The following is an 18,735-nucleotide window of genomic DNA, read 5'->3' as shown; positions in this document are numbered from 1 at the left end:
CCTGTGTCTTCCACAGCTGCCATGTGCCCCGGCCTTCACTGCAGAGCTCTGTGTGTCCCATCCTCATCCTCTGGCCGGGGAAACTCAGCCAGGCCTGCTGGTGTCAGGATGGATGAGCCATTCCTGGCACATGGAGCAGCAGGCACAGGCTCCTGTGATGGGCAAGGAAGGCCTCCAACTCCCTGAAAGGAGTGAGAAACCTGGTGGGGGTTTGTCTCTGCTCCCAAGGAACAAGGGACAGGACAAGAGGAAATGGCCTCAAGGTTAAATTGGATATTAGGAAAAGTGGATGGTCAGACTTTGGAACAGGCTGCTCGGGAAAGTGATGGAAATGTTCAAAAAACATGGATGTGGCATTTAGTGATTTAATGGTAACAAGGCAGTGCTGGGTTAACATTTGGGTTTGATTAAAGGGCTTTTCCACTTGGAGCGACTTTGGGATTCTGTGAAGCCTTTTGCCACATGTGTTTCAGCCCGTGCCCGTGGCTCACTCCTGCCCCACAGGATGTGGCTTTCTGCCCTGTGCCAGGGCTGTTCCCTGGTGCTGGCGCAGGGATCTCACCCACAGGCGCCTCCAGGCCCTGCAGCGTGGCTGCCTGGCCGTGGATGAGTCACCAGCCCGTGTCCCATGTGCCACCTGGCCGTGCCCCAGCAGGAACAGAGCACCCTATTTATCTACCCGCGGGCAGTGTCGCAAGAGCCGCCTCCTCCTTCCCCTGTCACCAGGAATGGGCACCTCCCCGCCTGCCCCGCCTCTCATCCTTCCCCTGCCTTGCTCTGGCACATCCATTCCTGCTGGTGCAGCCTTCCCAAGGAGGATGGAGGGTGCTGGGACAGTGCCAGGAGCTGGGCAGCCCCCCAGCCCATCAGGGTGTGACCTCCAGTGCTCCCAGGTGGCTCCAGCAGCTCCCACATGGAAGCATCAGCAGTTTGGGGGTGCTGGGTGGATGTGGCAGCCAGCCCAGGGCTCCTTGCAGGAGCTCAGCAGCAATGTCAGGGATGCACACCCAAAATACACTTCTGAGCTGGGACAACGGGCAGGTGCCCAGCACTCAGCAGTGCTCCAGAGTGACACAGGCTGGGAGCTGGGGAGTCCCCGAGGGCCAAACCCCTTCCTGGAGGCTGGGGAGGGCCATGAAAGGCCTGATCTATGTGTGGCGACAGATAATTACTGCTCTTTCCTCATCTGTCAGGCAGGCGGGCCCGGCAGAGCCTCACAACACGTTTCTGCTCCCCATCTCAGCCCATAAATCTCTGCAGCACACGGTGATAAATCAGCAGGGGCCGGGGGAGCAGGGCTGGGGGCGTTCCTGTTGACCTCCCAGCCTGGAATGGGCACCTGGGTCGGAAGCGCCCAGGACGAGGTGGGGATGGCCCAGGGATGTGCTAATTACAGGTGGCATCAGACACTCTGTGATTTATGGTCTGGCCTTGCTCCCTTCTGAGAGCTGGGGCTGCATCCCTGCAGCCAGGGCTGCCCAGAGAGCCATAAAGCCTGGCAGTGCTTCCCAAGGAGCTCCCAGGGGCTGTGGGTGGGATGGGGACAGCTTTGGGACTGGTTTTGTGCCAGCTCAGCCAGCTCTGTGTCTGCTTGGACTGCCCCTCCTGACCTCAAACAAACCAGCAACACCAGCAAAAACACCCCCATGGCAGGGATCTGTCCTGCTCAGCAGGGTTTTAGACAGGCATGTCTCTAGGTGGCTCTGACATCCATGTCCTGCTGGCACTCAAGCGTTCCAAACACCCCCTGGCTGCTGAGCTGAGCTCACTGGGTAAATCAGTGGTTGGGGAGCCCCCATTCCTGGGAGGTGAGATGGATACTGGGGAGAACAAGGGACTCACAGTGAGCACAGGTGAGTGCTCAAAGATATTTGCAAGCTTCACCTGCCTTTGAAGTCCTGCTGCCTCATCCTCCCCATCCCCGAGGCCCTGGCTCCTGATTTATTTGGCTCCTGGAGCAGAGGCGCCTAAATCAGCTCCAGCTTCAAAGAGCCAGGAGAGGAGAGGGGCAATAGACAAATAACCCCCCACTAAGTGTGGCTATTGATCAAACATGAGCCGGGATGATCAGATAGGAAGGGATGGATCAAGAAGGGAGGGCCACGTTCTCCCAGGGCTCTGCTTTTGCACCAGACTCCCCAACAATTTGTCAGAACCGCTCCCGGGCCATTTTTCAAAGCATCACCCCTGGCACAGGAAGGCATTTAGCAACTGCTGGCTAATGGGATGATGTGCAAACACACGTGGCTGTCCCCCACCGCTCAGGGGTTGGGGACCCGGCCCTGCCCATGGCCTCCGGACCTGCTGCACCTGGCCAGCCCCTCATCCCACCAGCTCGGGGTGCAGGAAACAAGGAGCTGCTTTCAGCACCGCCATCCCCAAGTTAAGCACCGGGCAGGGCCGGGAGCGCCGGCCCAGACAGCTCTGCCCCCAGGCTGCGGGAAGGGACAGGGAGGCTCGGGAGGAGGCAGCACTTCAGCTCTTTTATCACTGCCCTGATCCCCCTGCCACATCCCTGCTTCCTGCTCCGCGGGGCAGAGGCGTTCCAGGCCCTGCACATTCCTGCGGGGCTCTGCTCCTGCTCAGGACCCACCTCAGAGCTCTGCTCCTGCTCAGGACCCACCTCAGACCTTCTCTAATCCTGCTCAGGACCCACCTCAGACCTTCTCTAATCCTGCCCAGGACCCACCTCAGAGCTCTGCTCCTGCCCAGGACCCACCTCAGAGCTCTATTCCTGCCCAGGACCCACCTCAGAGCTCCTGCTCCTGCCCAGGACCCACCTCACACCTCCTGCTCCTGCCCAGGACCCACTTCAGACCCCTCTGCTCAGGACCCACCTCCCCCTGTCCCCACGGATGCTCCCAGCTCACCAGCACTGTGTCTTCTGTACCAAGCACAAGACTTGCTGCTTTCCTTATCAATGGCACCATTTCGTGCTTCAGTTCCCCTCATCTGAGAAACACCAGAGGTGCTCAGACCCGTGAGCAGGGGGAAGGGAGAGCCAGGCTGGTGATGCCCCTCAGGGCTCTCTCTGCCTCACAGCACCATGAGAGCCCTGGCATGGCCTGTCCCAGGGTGAGCCACCTCTGGCCAGCAGAGGAGAGGGCAGAGCAGCACGGGGGAGCTCCTGCAGTGCCCAAATTCTCAGCAGACACTAAAGCAACGTGTGGAGGTGCTTTCCCCAGGGACGTGTGAGCACCCCACTACCCCAGCCCTGGAACAGGGGGCAGGCAGGGCTCTCCCTGTGCCTCACCTGCGGCAGGTGAGGAGGGTCGGGGCAGACACGTGACGAGCCCCGCTGAAGGCTTTAGAGGCGGATTCCCGTCCCTGCAGGAGTGTCACCCACACCCTCGGGAGGCAGCAGCACAGCAGCGCCTCTCCCGCTGCCCTCGCCGCTGCCATGGCCGGAGCAGACGCGGGGAAAGGGGGGCCCGAGAGCTCCGAGGAGGAGCTGGACGCGAGGGACGCGCCCCAGGCGTGCTACAGGCCGGGTTTGTGGGTGTCCCAAGGCAGGGGAGCAGACTCCAGCCCGGGGGACGCGGACGGGATGAAGGCGAGGAAGAGGAGCCGGCCGGTGCGCTCCAAGGCCAGGAGGATGGCTGCCAACGTCAGGGAGCGTAAGAGGATCCTGGACTACAACCAAGCCTTCAACGCCCTGCGCCTGGCCCTCAAGCACGACCTCGGCGGCAAAAGGCTCTCCAAAATCGCGACCCTCCGGCGGGCCATCAACCGGATCGCGGCTCTGTCGCTGTCCCTGCGCGGCGCCGGCTGCTGCTGGCCCTGCGGCCACCCCGAGTGCCGCGCCCGGGCCGGGGTCCCCGCGCAGGAGCCGGGGCCGAGGGGCAGCCGCCCCCAGCTGTCCTGGGAGCCCGTTCCTGCCGGGACACGCTGCCCTCCGTCCCCTCTCAGCGCGGCGTTCTCCCCTCAGCGGCAGCTCCATCACTACGAGAGCCCCAAGGAGAACCGCGCCTGTGGCTCCGGCGGGACCCCGCACCCCGGCCAGCAGCGATTCACGGGTTCAGCGATTCAGGGCAGCCTGCAAGAGCCCCTGGCCGGGAATGTCCCCTGGCAGCCGGGCTACTGCCAGGGCTGGGGACAGCAGCAGCGCCTCCCCACGCAGTGACCCGCAGGGCCGTGCCTGGATTGGTAACGGAGCCTTGGGACACTTGGGGGGAACGGGAGGGACTGCAGGGTGAGGGAGGGAAGCGCTGCTGGATGTGCAGCCCAGCTGCGGTGCTGGCGGGCTCCGAGACCCCCCCACACGCTGTACAGGACCCTGCTGAGTGTCTCCCCTCTGCGGGAAGGTGGGAATTCCTCTGGAAGTGCCAGATCCGTGTTCCTTACAGCGAGGTCTCGCTGCTGCTGATCGCCGCTGTTATTTATTCCCTGTGGCTTGCTCTGCGAGAAAACACGAGTTGCAAACCCGGCAGCAGGGCAGCGGCTGTTAATGTGTGTGGGATGGACAGATGGGCCGTGGGATGACGCTAAAGCCCCGGCTGGCGGTGGCTCTGCTGCCGCCGGTGAAGGAGGGGAGCAGGAGCAGGCAGAGGTTATTGCCCTCCCTGCCACTTTTGACGCTAAGCTCATTGGTACAGACGTTTGTGCCCGGCAGATTTGCGAGGCCGGGAGGGGAGACAGATGTCGGCTTTCATAAACCCACCCATCCAACTGGGGTTTCCTTCTGGTGCCAGGGAAGTGGCTCTGTTGGGACAGGCCAACTGCAGGATGGAGGGGAGAAGGGGGAATTTTACTGAAAAGGTCCCTTTTGGTTCCATTCCTCTGGCTTGGAGAGCTTGGAGCAGCTGCGAGGGCTCCCTCCTGCCCGAGGCTCAGCAAACTGGAATTGCTGCAGGAATCGGGCAGGGATTTACAGCCACACACACCACAGCTGGCAGCGTTTTGGACAGGACATTTTGCACCGTGGGATTCCCGCAGTGCTGAGCCCTGCAGAGCTCCCCCAGCCCCTCTGCTCCCGCCATTCCAGGGGCAGCCTGAGCTCTCTCCCTGCCCGGGAACACGTGCTGGAACAACCACCCCAACCTCCTGCTGCTGAGTACCTGGATCTCCTCCTCCTTCCTTAATCCCTGGTGGGACAGGGGAGCTGGTCCGGGAGCAGAGGAAAACTGGTGGCAGCCAGGAGAGAGAGCTCTTTGCTCAGCAAAGGAGCCTCTTGGAAGTGCTGATGGCGTGAGGCATCCTGGCTCTCACAGGTGCTCCCCTGGCCAGAGGAAGGCCTGCAGCCACATCCCCTGAAGGAATCCTGCTTCTCCCTGCAGCTCTGGGTGAATCTCCCTGCTCGGGCTCTTCCATGGCCCTGCCCTGCCCTGTCAGCAGCCTTCCCACGGGGAGTGAGAGCCCAGCAAGAGCAGCGTGCAAAGAATGTTTCAGTGACTCCCTGACTCAGGAAGGAACCCTCCTCCTGAATTTGCATCTCCCTGTTTTTCCCACCCCAGCTTTGGTGGTCAGCCCAAGCGAGGCAGATGGAAACAGATGGTCCCAGAGGCAGGAGTGGAAGGGAACCAAAACCCCGTGAGACCCCCCCGAGCAGGGTCACTCCACTGCTCTCGGATCCACACTCACACACCGCAGCTCCTCATTCTGTTTGGAGGCTGTGGGATGGGAAAAGGCTCCGGGGAGGGGTGGGCAGCAGGTCCCGAATGGCAGGAGGCTCTTGGGCACCTCTCGGGGAGGCAGAAGGTGCTGGGTGTGCCCCGTAGATGGCACTCACTGCCAGGGAAACCCCTGGCAAATTTGGAACTGAAACATAATACACAATGGATGGAAAACATCCATTATTTCCAGGCATCCAGGCTCTGAGGGTTGTTTTAGCCCTCCCTCCTGTCCCTCACATCATCCCTGCTCCCAAGGGTGGAGAAGATGTAACTCACACTGCACAGGCACCCTTTCTGCTCTGCAGGTCCTGTGTAGGGCCGTGGTGTGGCACTGATCTGGTGTCCCTGTCCCCAGCTGTGGTGTCACCACGGTCACCCACACACAGCGAGGGCAGGGCGAGCTCAGCACGGCGTGCCCAGAGCCTCTCCCAACCCTGTGCCTGGGATGATGCTTTCCCAGAGCGGCTGGAGCCAGAGGGCTCCCACACCCTGCCCAGACCCCTCTGGGCAGCCCTGCCCTGCCCGGGGCAGCTCCAGCCCCTCTCCGCAGCGATGAGGGGCTCTGCTCCGTGTCGCATGTCCCCCACCTGCCTGGGGAAAGGCTGGCAGCCAGCGGGGACAGCGGGGACAGCAGGGAGAGCAAGGCTGTGTGCGCCCCGCACGGCGCTGCTCTCGGCATCCCCCGCGCCTCCGGGGCTGGAGGCGGCCCCGAGCCCCGCGGGCACGGGCGGGGCCCGCTCGGGCTGGGCTCTCACGTCCCGCTGCAGCGGAGCAGAGCCCGTGCGAGCCCCGGGGACGAGCCGGGGGTCGGTGGGGCTGGGCCGAGCTGAAGGCGGCGGGGACTCCCCGGCTCCGCCCCGCCGCATCCCCGGGGGCCGCACGCACCGGGGCGGGCGGGGGCCGAGCGCGGGAAGGCGGCGCGGGCAGGGGGGGCCGGGGACACCCCGGGGGCGGTGCGCGGCCCCGATCCTGCCCCGGGGGCCGAGCCGGAGGAGGGGCCAGCCCGGCTCGGCCTCCCGCGGGGCGGCGGGCCCCGAGCGCAGAGCGGCGGCGGCGGCGGGGCGCTGCCCGAGCCCGCTCCGCTCCGCCGGGCCATGGCCAGCACCGGCTCCGCGCCCGGGGGCCCGGGCCCGGGCTCGGGCACGGCGCTGCCCACCCGCTTCCAGGAGACGGAGAAGCTGCTGTCGGCGACGGAGGGCCGGGAGGAGAAGGGCCTCCGCGGCTCCAAATCCTTCACGGCAGCCCTGCCCGGCGAGACGGAGCGCAACGGGCACGGGCTCGGCTACAAGTCGGTGTCGGTCGGGCACCTGGAGGCGCCGCCGCTGTCGCCGTCCCGGCTGAGCCTGGGCAGAGCCTCGTCCACGGCCACCAGCACGGCGGCGCCGGAGCAGGGCCGCCCTCGGGACTACCTGGTGCTCGCCATCTTCTCCTGCTTCTGCCCCGTCTGGCCCATCAACATCGTGGCCCTCGTCTTCTCCATCATGGTGAGTGCGGGACCCGCCGGGCGCGCTCGGACCCGCCCGGTTCGCTCCGGCTTCCCCCGCCCCGACGGGCGCCCCGGAGCTGTCCGCGGTGCTGCAGCCCCGGGAGGAGCCGCTCGGCTCCCGCAGCGCTCGGCCGGGCTGGGCCGCCCCGCTCGGCTCCCGCAGCGCGCTCCGGTGCGGGGCCGGGGGGCGCGGGCGGGCGGAGGCGGGCGGGGAGCGGCGCCGAGCCCGGGGCAGCGCTCGGGGAGGCGGCGGGATGGAGATGGAGATGGAGAAGGAGATGGAGAAGGAGGCGGCGGGATGGAGATGCAGAGGGGGTGGGATTCCAGGGCAGAGCTCCGGGAAGCGCGGTCCCCGTCCCCCGGCAGCGCTCCAGCACTCGGCGGGATTCCCCGGGAAGGAGCTGCGGGCAAAGCGCTGACCAGGGACCTCCCTACGAGCCCAGCCCAGCCCTGCAGCACCGGGGAGACCCTGGCTGGAGGCTCCTGCCTGGCCTCAGGCACTTCAAAGGGACAGGCTGCACCTGCGGCTGCTTTAGCCGCCCCGGAGAAGCAATTTTCCTCCATTAAACATCCCCCAGAGCTCAGCAAATACACCAAGAGCCGAGCAGGGGAGAATGAAGGCAGCCTGGCCTCCCACCCATCTCGGGTACAGGTGGCTCAGCCAGCACAGCCCTACAAGCACAGCCACCCCCTTCCCCAGCAGATGCTGCTCTCTTGTACACACCCAGCACCTCCCATGCCTTTGATTTGCAACAAAGGCAAACCTTTTCTTTGACAATCAGTTCCGTTACCTGCTCACCACACAGAAATACACCGAGGGGCACACGCAGCCAGCACTTCCCCCCAAAAACCACCAACAACTTGAAGGCAGGCACGGGCACTTGCCACAAAAAGCCCTCCAGGGAGACCAATTTCCATTTTGAGGAGGAATCATCGTTCCTGCCAGTGCCAGCTGTCATCTGCGTAGTACAGTTGTGTGGCACAGCCTGTTTAGGCAGCAGCCAGGGAAGCCAGCCAGCCTTGTCTGGCTTTGCACTGCAAGGAGAGGGAAAGCAGCTGGGTGTTGCATATCCGTGGTAATAAACAAGGGCTCTCACGGGGATTTGCCAGCCACATTGGCCTCCATGCAGAACAGATCCTCACACTGTCCCTTGCAGGCGTGGGGATGTGCCTTGGGCCACACCAGGAGAGTTAACAGTGGCAAAAGAGCAGGAGCTGGTTCTCCTGCCAGGCTGAGAGGGCGTGGTGGCTGTCACAGCCCGGGGAGGCAGGAGCAGCAAGGCAATGGGATTATTGGGCTGCCCTCTGCTTCCAAGGCAGCCCTGCCCAGGGCTCAGCCAGAGCTGGGGAAGGGGGACAGAAGGTGCATTCAGCTGAGGACAAGGTTCATGGCACACACAGCACACCAGCAGCCAGTGCACATCCTCTGGCCCCTGCACAGCCACCCCTGCACTCTCTGTGCTGTGCTTTAATTAATGATTCCAGCCCTCTCTAGTCCTGCACCATCACCTGCTCCACACACCCACCTGGCAGCCATGCTGAGGATGAGGAGTGATCCATCCATCCATCCATCCATCCATCCATCCATCCATCCATCCATCCATCCATCCATCCATCCATCCATCCATCCATCCATCCATCCATCCATCCATCCATCCATCCCCCTTCTCTCCCTGAGGAACCAGGGAACATCTGGAGCAGCTCCCAGGGCAGGGGTTGATGTTTCACCTGCTCACAGCAGCGAGGAGCTGAGCTCCCAGTGCCCCCCGGGCTCAGCTTTTCTCTCAGAGCAAAGCCCAGGTGTGCCTGATCATGCCCAGGTCTGAGCAGGAACCAGGTTTTTGTGATTCCCATTGCCTGGGGAACCAGGAGCACCTTTCCACAATGTGCTGACATTCCTTTGGCTCTGCAATTGTGCTTTTCTTTCCTCAGTGAAAGCTTTTGCACATGAAAGCTTTTTCTTTTTTTTTTTTTTTTTTCTTTCCTGGGTAATAAGCAGCATCCAGAGAGGAAAGTAAATGAACGCTTTTGAGCTTAGTGTCTCATAAATCATTTTTCAAAAGCTGCTCTCAGATCCCAACAGGGCCTATGGCCAGAGGTGGAAAAAACCCTGCTCTAGCCATCCCCAGCCCATTCCTGCTAACACTGATTTCATGGAAATTAATTACCTGGAGGCTTCTCCACGGCCTCTTGGATGTGTTTTGTCACCAAGTGATGATCTGGCTGTTCTGAAGGGTTCAGGTCACTCCCCAAGAGAGGGAGTGGGACTGGTGGACAAGGACATTCCATCTCCTAGAATTGCAGGGCAATGCTGGCTACCACACACCCACCCTGCACTCCTGCTCTGAATCCTTTCCCCTTCCCACCAAAGTGCAGCCACTTCGGGGAAAGAAGCAGAGCAGCCACATCCCAGAGCCCAAAACTCCAAATAAATGAAAGAAAATTAAAAAATCCATCCAGAACCACCACGTAGTAACATCAAGGGCACTTCTGCACAGCACTTGGTATCCAAAATAAATTCTGTCATTGCCAGAAGATGTGGGAGAAGTCAGGCTGTCCTCACCCATCATCTGCCTCACTCTGGAGTTGACTGATGCCTCTCTTGGAATGTTTCCCTCAACAAAAACCCCAAGTGTCCAGGATTAATGATTTATTCTGGGTAGTTGGTGGACGGCAGCAGAGAGCATCCAAAGCCAGTTCATCAGCTGGGAGGGATTGCAGGGAAGAGGATGGGATGATTTGTCTTCCCCATCCCTGGGACCAGCACAGCAAAGTAATTGCCTTCATTTGCACAAGGCCACTTAGGGGAAAAAACCCATTTTGGGCAGTAAGAGGAGCAGACAGCAGTGGGAAAGAGGTAAAATTAATAATCCCTGAGTCACCCAGGCTCACCTGGCCCTGGGGGCTGCAGAACAGCACCCACTGCCCAGGCCCTGCAGATTTCCTGGAGCAGGGAGTCCCCTGGCACTCTCACAGTGACTCACTCCCTCAGAGCCCTCGAGCTTTTTGGAGATGTTCTGCCTTGGTGAGCCTCGATTAATAAACAAGATGTTAATGTTTTTATGTGGAAAGCAAAACAGGGGATTAGTGGTACTAGAGAGCTATAATCAAACTGTTCCACTCTGATTAATAATATATGTACAGTACCAAGTTCTTGCTAAACACCCCATGCCAATGCTGATGTGTTTCTCATAATTGTGGAGGATAAATGAGCAGTAAACACTTCCAGAAGCTGTCGTGATAAATATATACATTGAATTTTGCCTGGAAGACAGCTAAAGCTGCATATTTCTCTGCAATCTAACCCACACCCCGCCAAAATATTGTTGCAAAATTTGTTACAAAAACCAGAGCCTGAAAATCGAAATCCCCATAGCTGGAGCTGTCGGTGAGCAGGGCAGGGATCCTGTGGATCCCCGGGCTCCTGCATCCTCCCCATCTCTCACCACCAACCCATGAGGCTTCATTTTGTCACCTCCTGTTCTGGGATGAAAATAGCTCTTGGCTGCATCCCTTTGCTTTCAGAGTGGGTCTGGCAGAGCTGCTGGTGAGAGCAGGAGCAGCGAGGTCCTGAGCACTCCCGTGTCCCTGCTGGGGGCAGCCATGCCCAGGGAGGCTCCTGAGCGGGGCAGGACGTGGGCAGGGGGCAGAGGCAGCAGCCACCCCCTGTTTGGGGCTCTGCTGGGTAATTTTCGTGGTGATACAAACTCAAAGGAGCGCATGGAAACCTCCAAAGCTGTGTTTTTCCTACGGAGCAGCTGCCCATACACAGCCTGGGATGTTTTGGTGCTGCCAAGAGGCAGAGGAATTAAAGCAGGGTGAATGGGAAATGGGGCAATAACATCAATTATTGGTTCAGAATCTCTGTGATGTTTCATTATTATTCCTAGAGCTTCCCTGCTCTTATTATTTTATTTTTTTTAACATGAGGAAGGAGATCCTTTCCATCACAGCTGTTTCTGAGATTCACATTTTTTGAAAGGAAACTGGGGGTGCTTTAATCCACTTCCACCTTTAACCCATTTTAACTAGTACACTTGTTTTTTTAAACAGAGAATTTCCCCAGTTTTAGCAGCCATGCTCCGAAGGAAAGAGCTGTCACACAGCACAGGGCTTTGGGGGCTGCTGCCCCACAGTTTGCCCCAGACCCCTCTGTTCTCCTCCAAGGCAGCTTGGCTGGGGATGGATGGGGCCAGGGGAAGAAGCCTTTAACCCATATAAAAGTGTTAAATACATAAATGCAACCCCAAAGGAGGAATATCTGCTTCAAAGCAGTTAAATCATCAATAAAACCCCACTCCCAGTGAAGTTCAGGGTTTTTTTTTCCCAACTCCTCCACTGGACCAAGGATGCTGGGCTCCCTTCTCCCCCTATCCCACCTTGCTTCCCTTCCCTTCACTCCAAGCTTTCCCAACCAGATGAAAATGTCACCAAGAGGCCTTAAACCCCCTCACCCACTTTTCCTCCCTCCAAACCCCCTTCCCAATGGGTTTTGGGGGTGGCAGAAGGGCACTGCACAAACCTGGGGAGGATTTTTGGTGCCAGGGGCCGGGCTGGCAGCAAATGCTGATGCACGGTGAGTAATTCCACCACAAACCCTCTCACAGCTGCCCTGTGCTGAGTGCTGGGTGCTTGCCCCAGCCAAGGGCAGGATGCCCAGGAGATCCTTTCCAGCAGGACCAGGATCAGGAGGTCCTGTCCCCAGCAGTGACGCTGCTCCCTCACCAGGAATCCTCATTTTTTACTTAGGAACCAAGAGATTGCCAATTAAAGGAGCAGGAAAGGAAACGGGGCTCAGTTTGGGGTTCTGCAGCCAGGGAGTCGCCCCTGGAGCTGCTGCCCCTCTCAAGGGACTCTTTTTGTGTCTCCCCAGTCGAGGAACAGCGGCCAGCAGGGGGACACGGACGGCGCCCGGCGGCTGGGACGCATGGCCAGGCTGCTCAGCATCGTCTCCATCGTGCTGGGGACCATCATCATCGTGCTCTACATTTCACTCAGCATCGGAGGTAACCCTTCCCTCTCCTTCCCTCAGCCCAGCTCCTGCAGGAGCCTCACCTGGCTCGAGCTCCAGGGCGTAGGACAGACCTGCCCCTCATTCCCAGCTCAGTGCAGTGGGAGGGCGCTGACTCCAGCTTGGTTTGGCCATCACCAGCTGCTCAAACACGTGAAAAACACCTCAGACAGAGAATGGGCTCCTTCCAGTAGAAACACGCTTTTCTACTGGAAAAATTGCCCAGTAGGATTTTTGCCCAAATGGCCAGCATGGAAAGCCTTCCTCTGCTGTCCAAAGTGCCCTGGGGACCACACAAGCTCTCCCTCGTGAAAGGCAAAGCCTGTGGTTGGGTTTAGAAGAGTGGAGTGCTGTGAAAACAGAAAGGTTTCAGGACACAAATCAACCTGCCCAGAAATACAATCCCAAAATATCTTGGGAATCTCCCAAAATCAGCCCAGCTCAGGCAAACAGGGACCTCAGAACCACCCAAAAGGAGAGTAAGGGGAGCATCTGCTGCCTGCTGGGAGCTGCCCTAAGCCACTCTTTCTTTTGCAGCTTCCTAGAAGACGTTTCAGCATGCAAATACCTTGAAGAGGAGGAAGACAACTTTCCTTTTGGGGTTTTTACTTTCAGCCTTGCAACAAAACAAAACAAAAATTGTCACAGTGTAGGTGGGCAGCCCTAGACAGTCTGCTCTGGAGCGCCGTCGGGAGGAACGCATGCGTCAATTCACCGCCTCCTGGGAATGAGCCTGGGCCAGGGACGGGATAAAAATCACCCTGAGGAGCAATGGGAGAGGCCACTGAGGAGAGGAGAGGAGAAGGGGGAAATCCACTACCTCATTCGTGCAAGAGGAGGAGAGAGTCTCCAGAAGGAAGCTGGTTGTTGAAGGAAAACACAAGGCGAGAACGGGACGTTTCTGAGGAGTCCTCCTGAGAATTCTGGCACAAGTCACTGGATTTTTTGGGGGGTTGTTGGTTTTTAAATCGTCAAATTCTCTGTCTCTACAAAAAAAAAAACAAAACAAAACAACAAAAAACAAAGCTCAAACTGCCATCAGGAGCTGAGAGCTGTTCCAGGGAGGAGGAGGAGGGAGAGCAGAGCTGCAGCAGGACCACGGCTCTGCTCCGAGCGAAACGCAGCCGCCAAAGCTGGAGGATGTGGTGGGTGCTTTTGTATTTTTGATGAAAAAAAAAGAAAAAAAAAAAAAGAAAAAAAAAAGAGACAATGACCATTTGCATGCCTTTGGGAATGTTCTCCATGTCTGTTCCTACGAGCTCTTTTATCACTTAGGGCAGATCTCAGAGCTGGCAGAGGAGGATGTTGCTGCATGAGAACCCTGGATTCCTCCTCACCCCCATCCCAAGGTGGGCTTTTTAAAGGAAGGCAAAATCAGGCGATCCCTGTGAACCCCCGCATTTCTCTGTGCACCCAGAGGGAGGTTGGCACCCCTGGCACTGAGACAATGAGACAAGAGCCTGGTTGATGCCCAGCAGCAGCACCAGGGCATGGAGAGCCCCCTCCACCCACTCACACCCGATGCCACGGCACGCAGAGGCTTCAGCGTGATCCAGCCCCCAGCACTGCCAGTGCTCACCCCAAAACCCTCTGGGGCTTCAGCTTAGGGCCTTCCAGGAGATTTCCAGGGGCATGGAGCAGTTTTAGACTCCTGCTCCTCTCCTTGCACCCCTCACACAGCGTTTCTCACACAGCTCTGAAAATCTCCGGCGCCCCCGGAGCTGCCTGGGGGCAGTTCCAGGAGCTGTTGTATTATTTTTTAATGTTTTGTATTTACCACAACAAGAAAACAGACTCTGCTCCTCCCACTCTGTCTGTAGGCACCACAGGCCCTGCCATGTCTTCCACAGCCCCTGGCTCCCCCAGCCCATCCCTGTGGCACCCAATGCCCCTGGAGGCTCCATCCAGCCCCAGCCCTTCTCCTCGCTGCTGTGGGGCCTCCCTGGGGTTGTTTCTCTACCCACCCACCCAGACTATGCAAAACTCCATTGCCTGTTGTTTCAGCCAGGCTTTGTGACTTCTGGCCACGTCCATCGGCTCCCTGAGGCTCTTTGATCCAAACTTTGGGGACACACGACCAAGAGCTGCACTGCCTGACCCTTCTGTTGTGTCACAACCTGAGAGCATGGACTGACTCAGAAATGCTGCCCTGCAGGGCATTTCTGCTCCCTAACACTCCAAATTTAGAGCAAATTCAATGCTTCCCTGGCTTGTCTACATGGAGAATCCACCAAAAGAACCCTCCCAACATGGGAACTGCTTGGCACTGCCCCCTGCCCTGGGCTCTGAGTGGGCACCTGGCTTAGCACAGGGCAGGGGTGGGTGTAAATCCACCCTGTAGTTACTCTGTAGTAACTAATGTGCAAAGCCACAGGCGTCTCTGTGAAAATTCTCCCGTCACCTTTTCGATTGCTCCTCTTTCAAGTGTTTTTTCCCTCTAGATGTTGTTTGAATCCAGGGGGTGAGGAAGCCAAATCCCCCAGACATGCTGTCAACGTTTTCCTCTCCACTGCAAGGGATGCCAGGGGCTCACAGCAATAGCACATCACTACAGCACCTTCTTGGGCTCCATTCCCATCCACCCCTTTGCCAGCACTCCATCACAAACTGCTGGCACCTAAAATGGACCAAATCTGCAACTTTTCCTTGTGCAATTTATCTTTTGTGAGTTCAGCAAACAGGGAGTGCTGAGCATTGCTGGGTGGGAGCTCCCTCCTCCATCCTCTGCCCAGGAACTGCCTCTTTTCCTCCTGAGCCCTTCAGAAACCCTCCCTTGGATGGTCTAAATTCGTTTTATGGCTATTGAAACCCCATCAAACCCCCAAATAGTTCCTTCTTTATCTCTTGGACTCAAAAGCTGCTTGCTGGGGAACATGAGGGGGTTTTTTTGGAGTTACATAAGGGCAGTGCTGCCTGTCCCTGATTCCCTGCCCTCTGCCCCTGGAGCTGCTGGGATTCAGCTGATGGGAAGAGCCCAGGAAGCAGGAAGGGCCCTTTTTTCAGGGAAAAGTGCTGGAGGCAGTTCTAGGACTTGAGAGTGCTGAGCGTTTATTAAGTAAGGGTTTAAATGCTCTTTTATCATTTTATAAAGCCTTTCATCTAAAGTGCTTCCCTGCATCCAAAGGATCAAACCCTGGCACCCCCCACGAGGGGGGTTCACATTACTGCTCTAATTGCAGGGATGGCAGAAACTCAGGCTCTGAGCAGCTCCCAAACCAACCCCATTTTCTTCTCTTTTCATCCTCCTCCTTAGCAGAACCATCTTGAGCACAGATTTCCTTGGAACCTGGTTTTTTTTTTTTTTTTTTTCAGTGGGATCCAAACAAATTGTGGTTCCAAATGGGATTCCTGCAGCCAGATCAGGGATGGGGTTTGGGAGGCAGCTGCAGTGCTCCAGGCCAGGGCAGCACAGAGCAGTGGAGGCACCAGGATCCCCCTGGACGCAGGAGGAGGCAGAAGATTTCCCCAAAAACCCCAGGGTGATGATTTGTTTGTGCCTCCTGTCTCGTTGGACAGCTCAGGTGATGCTTCCCACCTCACTGTCAAGTCTAACAAAAGAGAAGAACTATGACACTTAAATCCATTTCATTCTAAAATCTTCCTGAATAGATACAACTGTATTACACCCTTAACTCAGCTTTTTTTTTTTTCCTTCTTCTTATCCTGCATTTAAATCCAGAGGAAAGCCCCCTGACAAAATATTTACTCTGTTTGTAACCTGCCTCTGCAGTGCTGGAGGAACAAACTCTCCAGGGACACCCCAAAATCCCTTTCCCTGCTCCCCCACCAACTTCTCCACACATTTTGCTGCCTCTTTTGCAAAGTTTTGCCACTTTGCTCTCCCCATCCCCCAGCCCAGTTCCCTCTTGGCTCTTTTTGGGTGGAATTTGCTCATATTGGTGAAGGAGGAGCCTGCAGAGCCCCCAACCCTCAGCACTCACCTGAGCAGGGTTACAGCTGAAACAGGCACAAAATCCTGGCCAAATTCTCCCCCCCTGGTGAAGGAAAGGTGAGAGCAGGGGGACAACCCAGCCCAGGGCAGCTGAGCTGGTAGGAGGAGAGCTCTGAGGGGATGGAGAAGGAGGGAAATGTCTCTAAATGTGAGCTGGAGTGGGAGCCACCATCGAGTGTCAGCTCCTGGTGGGATGGAAATCCAGGGGAAGGGCTGGAAAAAATGGAAATCCAGGGGAAGGATTGTTAAAAATGGAGATCCAGGGGAAGGATTGGAAAGAATGGAGATCCAGGGGAAGGATTCTCCCAATGGAGCTGGTGCTGCTGGCACCTCCCTGGGCTTCTGTGCCAGGATTTGGGGCAGAGCTGGGCTCATGGGGTGCCACAGAAGGGCTGCTGGCTGCATCAAGGCTGGGTTGAAGCTTTAAGCTGAACCAGCAATAAACTTTTCTTGGTTTTGTAGCAGCCTCAGTGACCCAGGGTCAGGGAAGGTCTGGCCTGAGCCAGTGGGGTCACAGCAGCACCAAAGGGATCTGAACACCACCAGGGGAAACAAAGCCACCAAAGGACTTCAAAGTTGGATGGATTTGCTTTTTCTGGCTGGTATTTCACCCTGTTCCAGTTTCCTGCTCTTTGCTGGTTTTATCACACTGTCCCCTCAGCATCCCACCCCCAAATTTGCTGTGTTAAGGAGGGATTTTCCTTTTCTGGCTGGTGTTTGACCCTGTTCCAGTTTCCCCTCATGATTTTATCACCCTGTCCCCTCAGCATCCCCATCCCAGAGCTCTCCTGAGCCCCTCAGCTCTTCCTGCCCCTGCTGTCACTGGGACAGGTCCTGCTGCAATGGGATCCCATCTCTGGGTTCATCTCTGGGCTCAGGGAGCTCTGATCCCCTCCAGCCCACACAGATTTCTCCACGCAGACAAGGGGAGCAGATCCTGCCTTTTCTATAAAACAGAATCTCAATTTCTGTTCCCTCCAAGCCCAGGGAGAGGCTGCACCCACCCTTGCCCTGCATTGTTACCACAGCCAGGGTTGCCCTTCAAGCTGAAATTATTCAGATTTAAGCTCGTTCTCCTTTCAGTACACAGCCTTTAATTTTTGGCAAAAACCAGTTAGGTTTGGACAGAAGCACTCCCCTGCTTGGGCCCAGTCCCAGGGGGTGTGGGGGGACAGCAGCCTTTTCAAAGTGGGAATATTTGTAAAGCATTTGCTGACACCAGTAGGTAGCAAAAAATCCCAAGCTATAAACACCCATCCAGGATAAGAAACATCAGAAAGGGAACGTGTGCAGGGTTCACCAAGGCAGCCCTGGCACCACCTGGGAGCCCTTGGAAGGTGCCAGGGTTCGATCCTTGGCATGGGAATTGCAGGGTCCATCCCCCCACTGGGAGAGCCACAGCTCACACACAGCATGAACACACCAGGAATTGCAGCTGGGTGCTTCTCTTTGCTGACAAATGTTTCTTTTTCTGCAGGATGGTATGGTATATCTTATATACTTTCTTTGTATTTCTTGGCATGAGAAAAAAAAAAATTAAAATGTAACATGCATGGTCAAAGCTGAACTGGTTTCTTCTGTCTAAATGAGGAGAAAAAAAATAATCCAAGCTAAAAAAAAATAATCCAATTCATTCAGTGATTGCTTCACACTCTGAGAGCAACCAGTTGGTGTTTTGGGTGCAGTGGGTTGCTAATAATATGTAAAGACATCCTCCCATTATAACAGCCCCTAAACCTAAAAGTGCTCTTGGTGTTCAGCTTCACAGCTGCTCAAACCTCCCCTAAGTTCATTACTCACCCATGCAGGTCCAAGCTGACACCACACTGCAGCTACTCCTGCTTTACACCAAGGCTGGCTTTGCACAAAGCCTCTGCTGCTCAGCCCAGCATCTCCCCACCCAGAGCCAGCACTGTGGGCACAGCTGGGACTGCAAAGCCACATTCATCTGTCCTAATGGAGGCACAAAATGTAGATGTTTAGAAAATCCAGTGTAAGTTACTCCCCATGATTCAGCAAAGCCAAGAGGGTTTGGGGTGGTGGCACCTGTGAGCAAGGAAAGGCACAGAGGGCTCTCGGTGGGGAGAGCTTTGAAGGAACAGATGCTGAGTCTGAGGCTGCTTTAAACCATCTTCAGCCTTCTTTGTGCATTGCTGAAAGCATCCAGCAAGCCAGAAGACTGAGCAGGAAAAAAAAAAAAATTAAAAAAAAGAAAAAAAAAAAAAAAAAAAAAAAAAAGAATGGCTTTGTCCTGGAGGATTTGAATCCCACAGAACCCCCCAGGCTGTGCAGAGATTCCCCTCCAGTGCTGAGATTCCCACCCTGACCATGTCACCAGCTGCAGCCCCAGACATCAAAGGGCAGCCCAGGCTCTGATGTTTCCCTGGAACAAGGCAGGGCTGAGTTCCTCAGCTCCTGTTTTATTAATACCCTGCTCTGATGGGCTCATGTATAATAGATCCACACAGGAACAGCAGGAGGTTCACGTCCAATTTCCACGTTCCACGTTCTCTGCTGAGCACTCTGGGCTCTCCCTTCCCCTCCCTGGGTTTCTCTTCTCTGATAAATTTGAATGAATTTGGGGTTCAGGCAGAGGACAGAAAATTGGCCACCAGCTCCTCAACTGGTTTCCATGACTTTGTTCCAGCCAGGAATTAAAAACCCAGGGAGAACA

At 56.9% G+C, this 18,735-nt stretch overlaps 2 protein-coding genes across 2 annotated transcripts; both read left to right on the top strand.

Moving 5' to 3' along the window:
- Positions 1-3,400: 3,400 nt before the first annotated feature.
- Positions 3,401-4,123, top strand: BHLHA9 (basic helix-loop-helix family member a9). The gene has a single exon (XM_059487246.1). It carries the CDS (start codon positions 3,401-3,403, stop codon positions 4,121-4,123), a length of 723 nt encoding a protein of 240 aa, XP_059343229.1.
- A 2,555-nt stretch (positions 4,124-6,678) lies between these two features.
- TRARG1 (trafficking regulator of GLUT4 (SLC2A4) 1) lies at positions 6,679-17,622 on the top strand. The gene is made up of 3 exons (XM_059487104.1): positions 6,679-7,096; positions 11,972-12,104; positions 12,647-17,622. The coding sequence occupies exons 1-3, from the start codon at positions 6,707-6,709 to the stop codon at positions 12,652-12,654; spliced, it is 531 nt and encodes a 176-aa protein (XP_059343087.1). The 5' UTR covers positions 6,679-6,706; the 3' UTR covers positions 12,655-17,622.
- Positions 17,623-18,735: the final 1,113 nt, after the last annotated feature.

The sequence above is a fragment of the Ammospiza nelsoni genome, chromosome 21 (genome assembly GCF_027579445.1).
Source record: "Ammospiza nelsoni isolate bAmmNel1 chromosome 21, bAmmNel1.pri, whole genome shotgun sequence".
Taxonomy (NCBI): Eukaryota; Metazoa; Chordata; class Aves; order Passeriformes; family Passerellidae; genus Ammospiza; species Ammospiza nelsoni.
The sequence above is the reverse complement of the archived record's forward strand: the minus strand, read 5'-3'. Positions and strand labels throughout refer to the sequence as shown.

What these genes read in the sequence shown, in the direction of transcription:
- BHLHA9 (XM_059487246.1), top strand. Translation starts at nt 3,401, where the DNA reads ATGGCCGGAGCAGACGCGGGGAAAGGGGGGCCCGAGAGCTCCGAGGAG.
- TRARG1 (XM_059487104.1), top strand. Translation starts at nt 6,707, where the DNA reads ATGGCCAGCACCGGCTCCGCGCCCGGGGGCCCGGGCCCGGGCTCGGGC. An exon ending in CCCTCGTCTTCTCCATCATG is followed by an intron (nt 7,097 to 11,971) that starts GTGAGTGCGGGA and finishes GTGTCTCCCCAG; the next exon opens with TCGAGGAACAGCGGCCAGCA.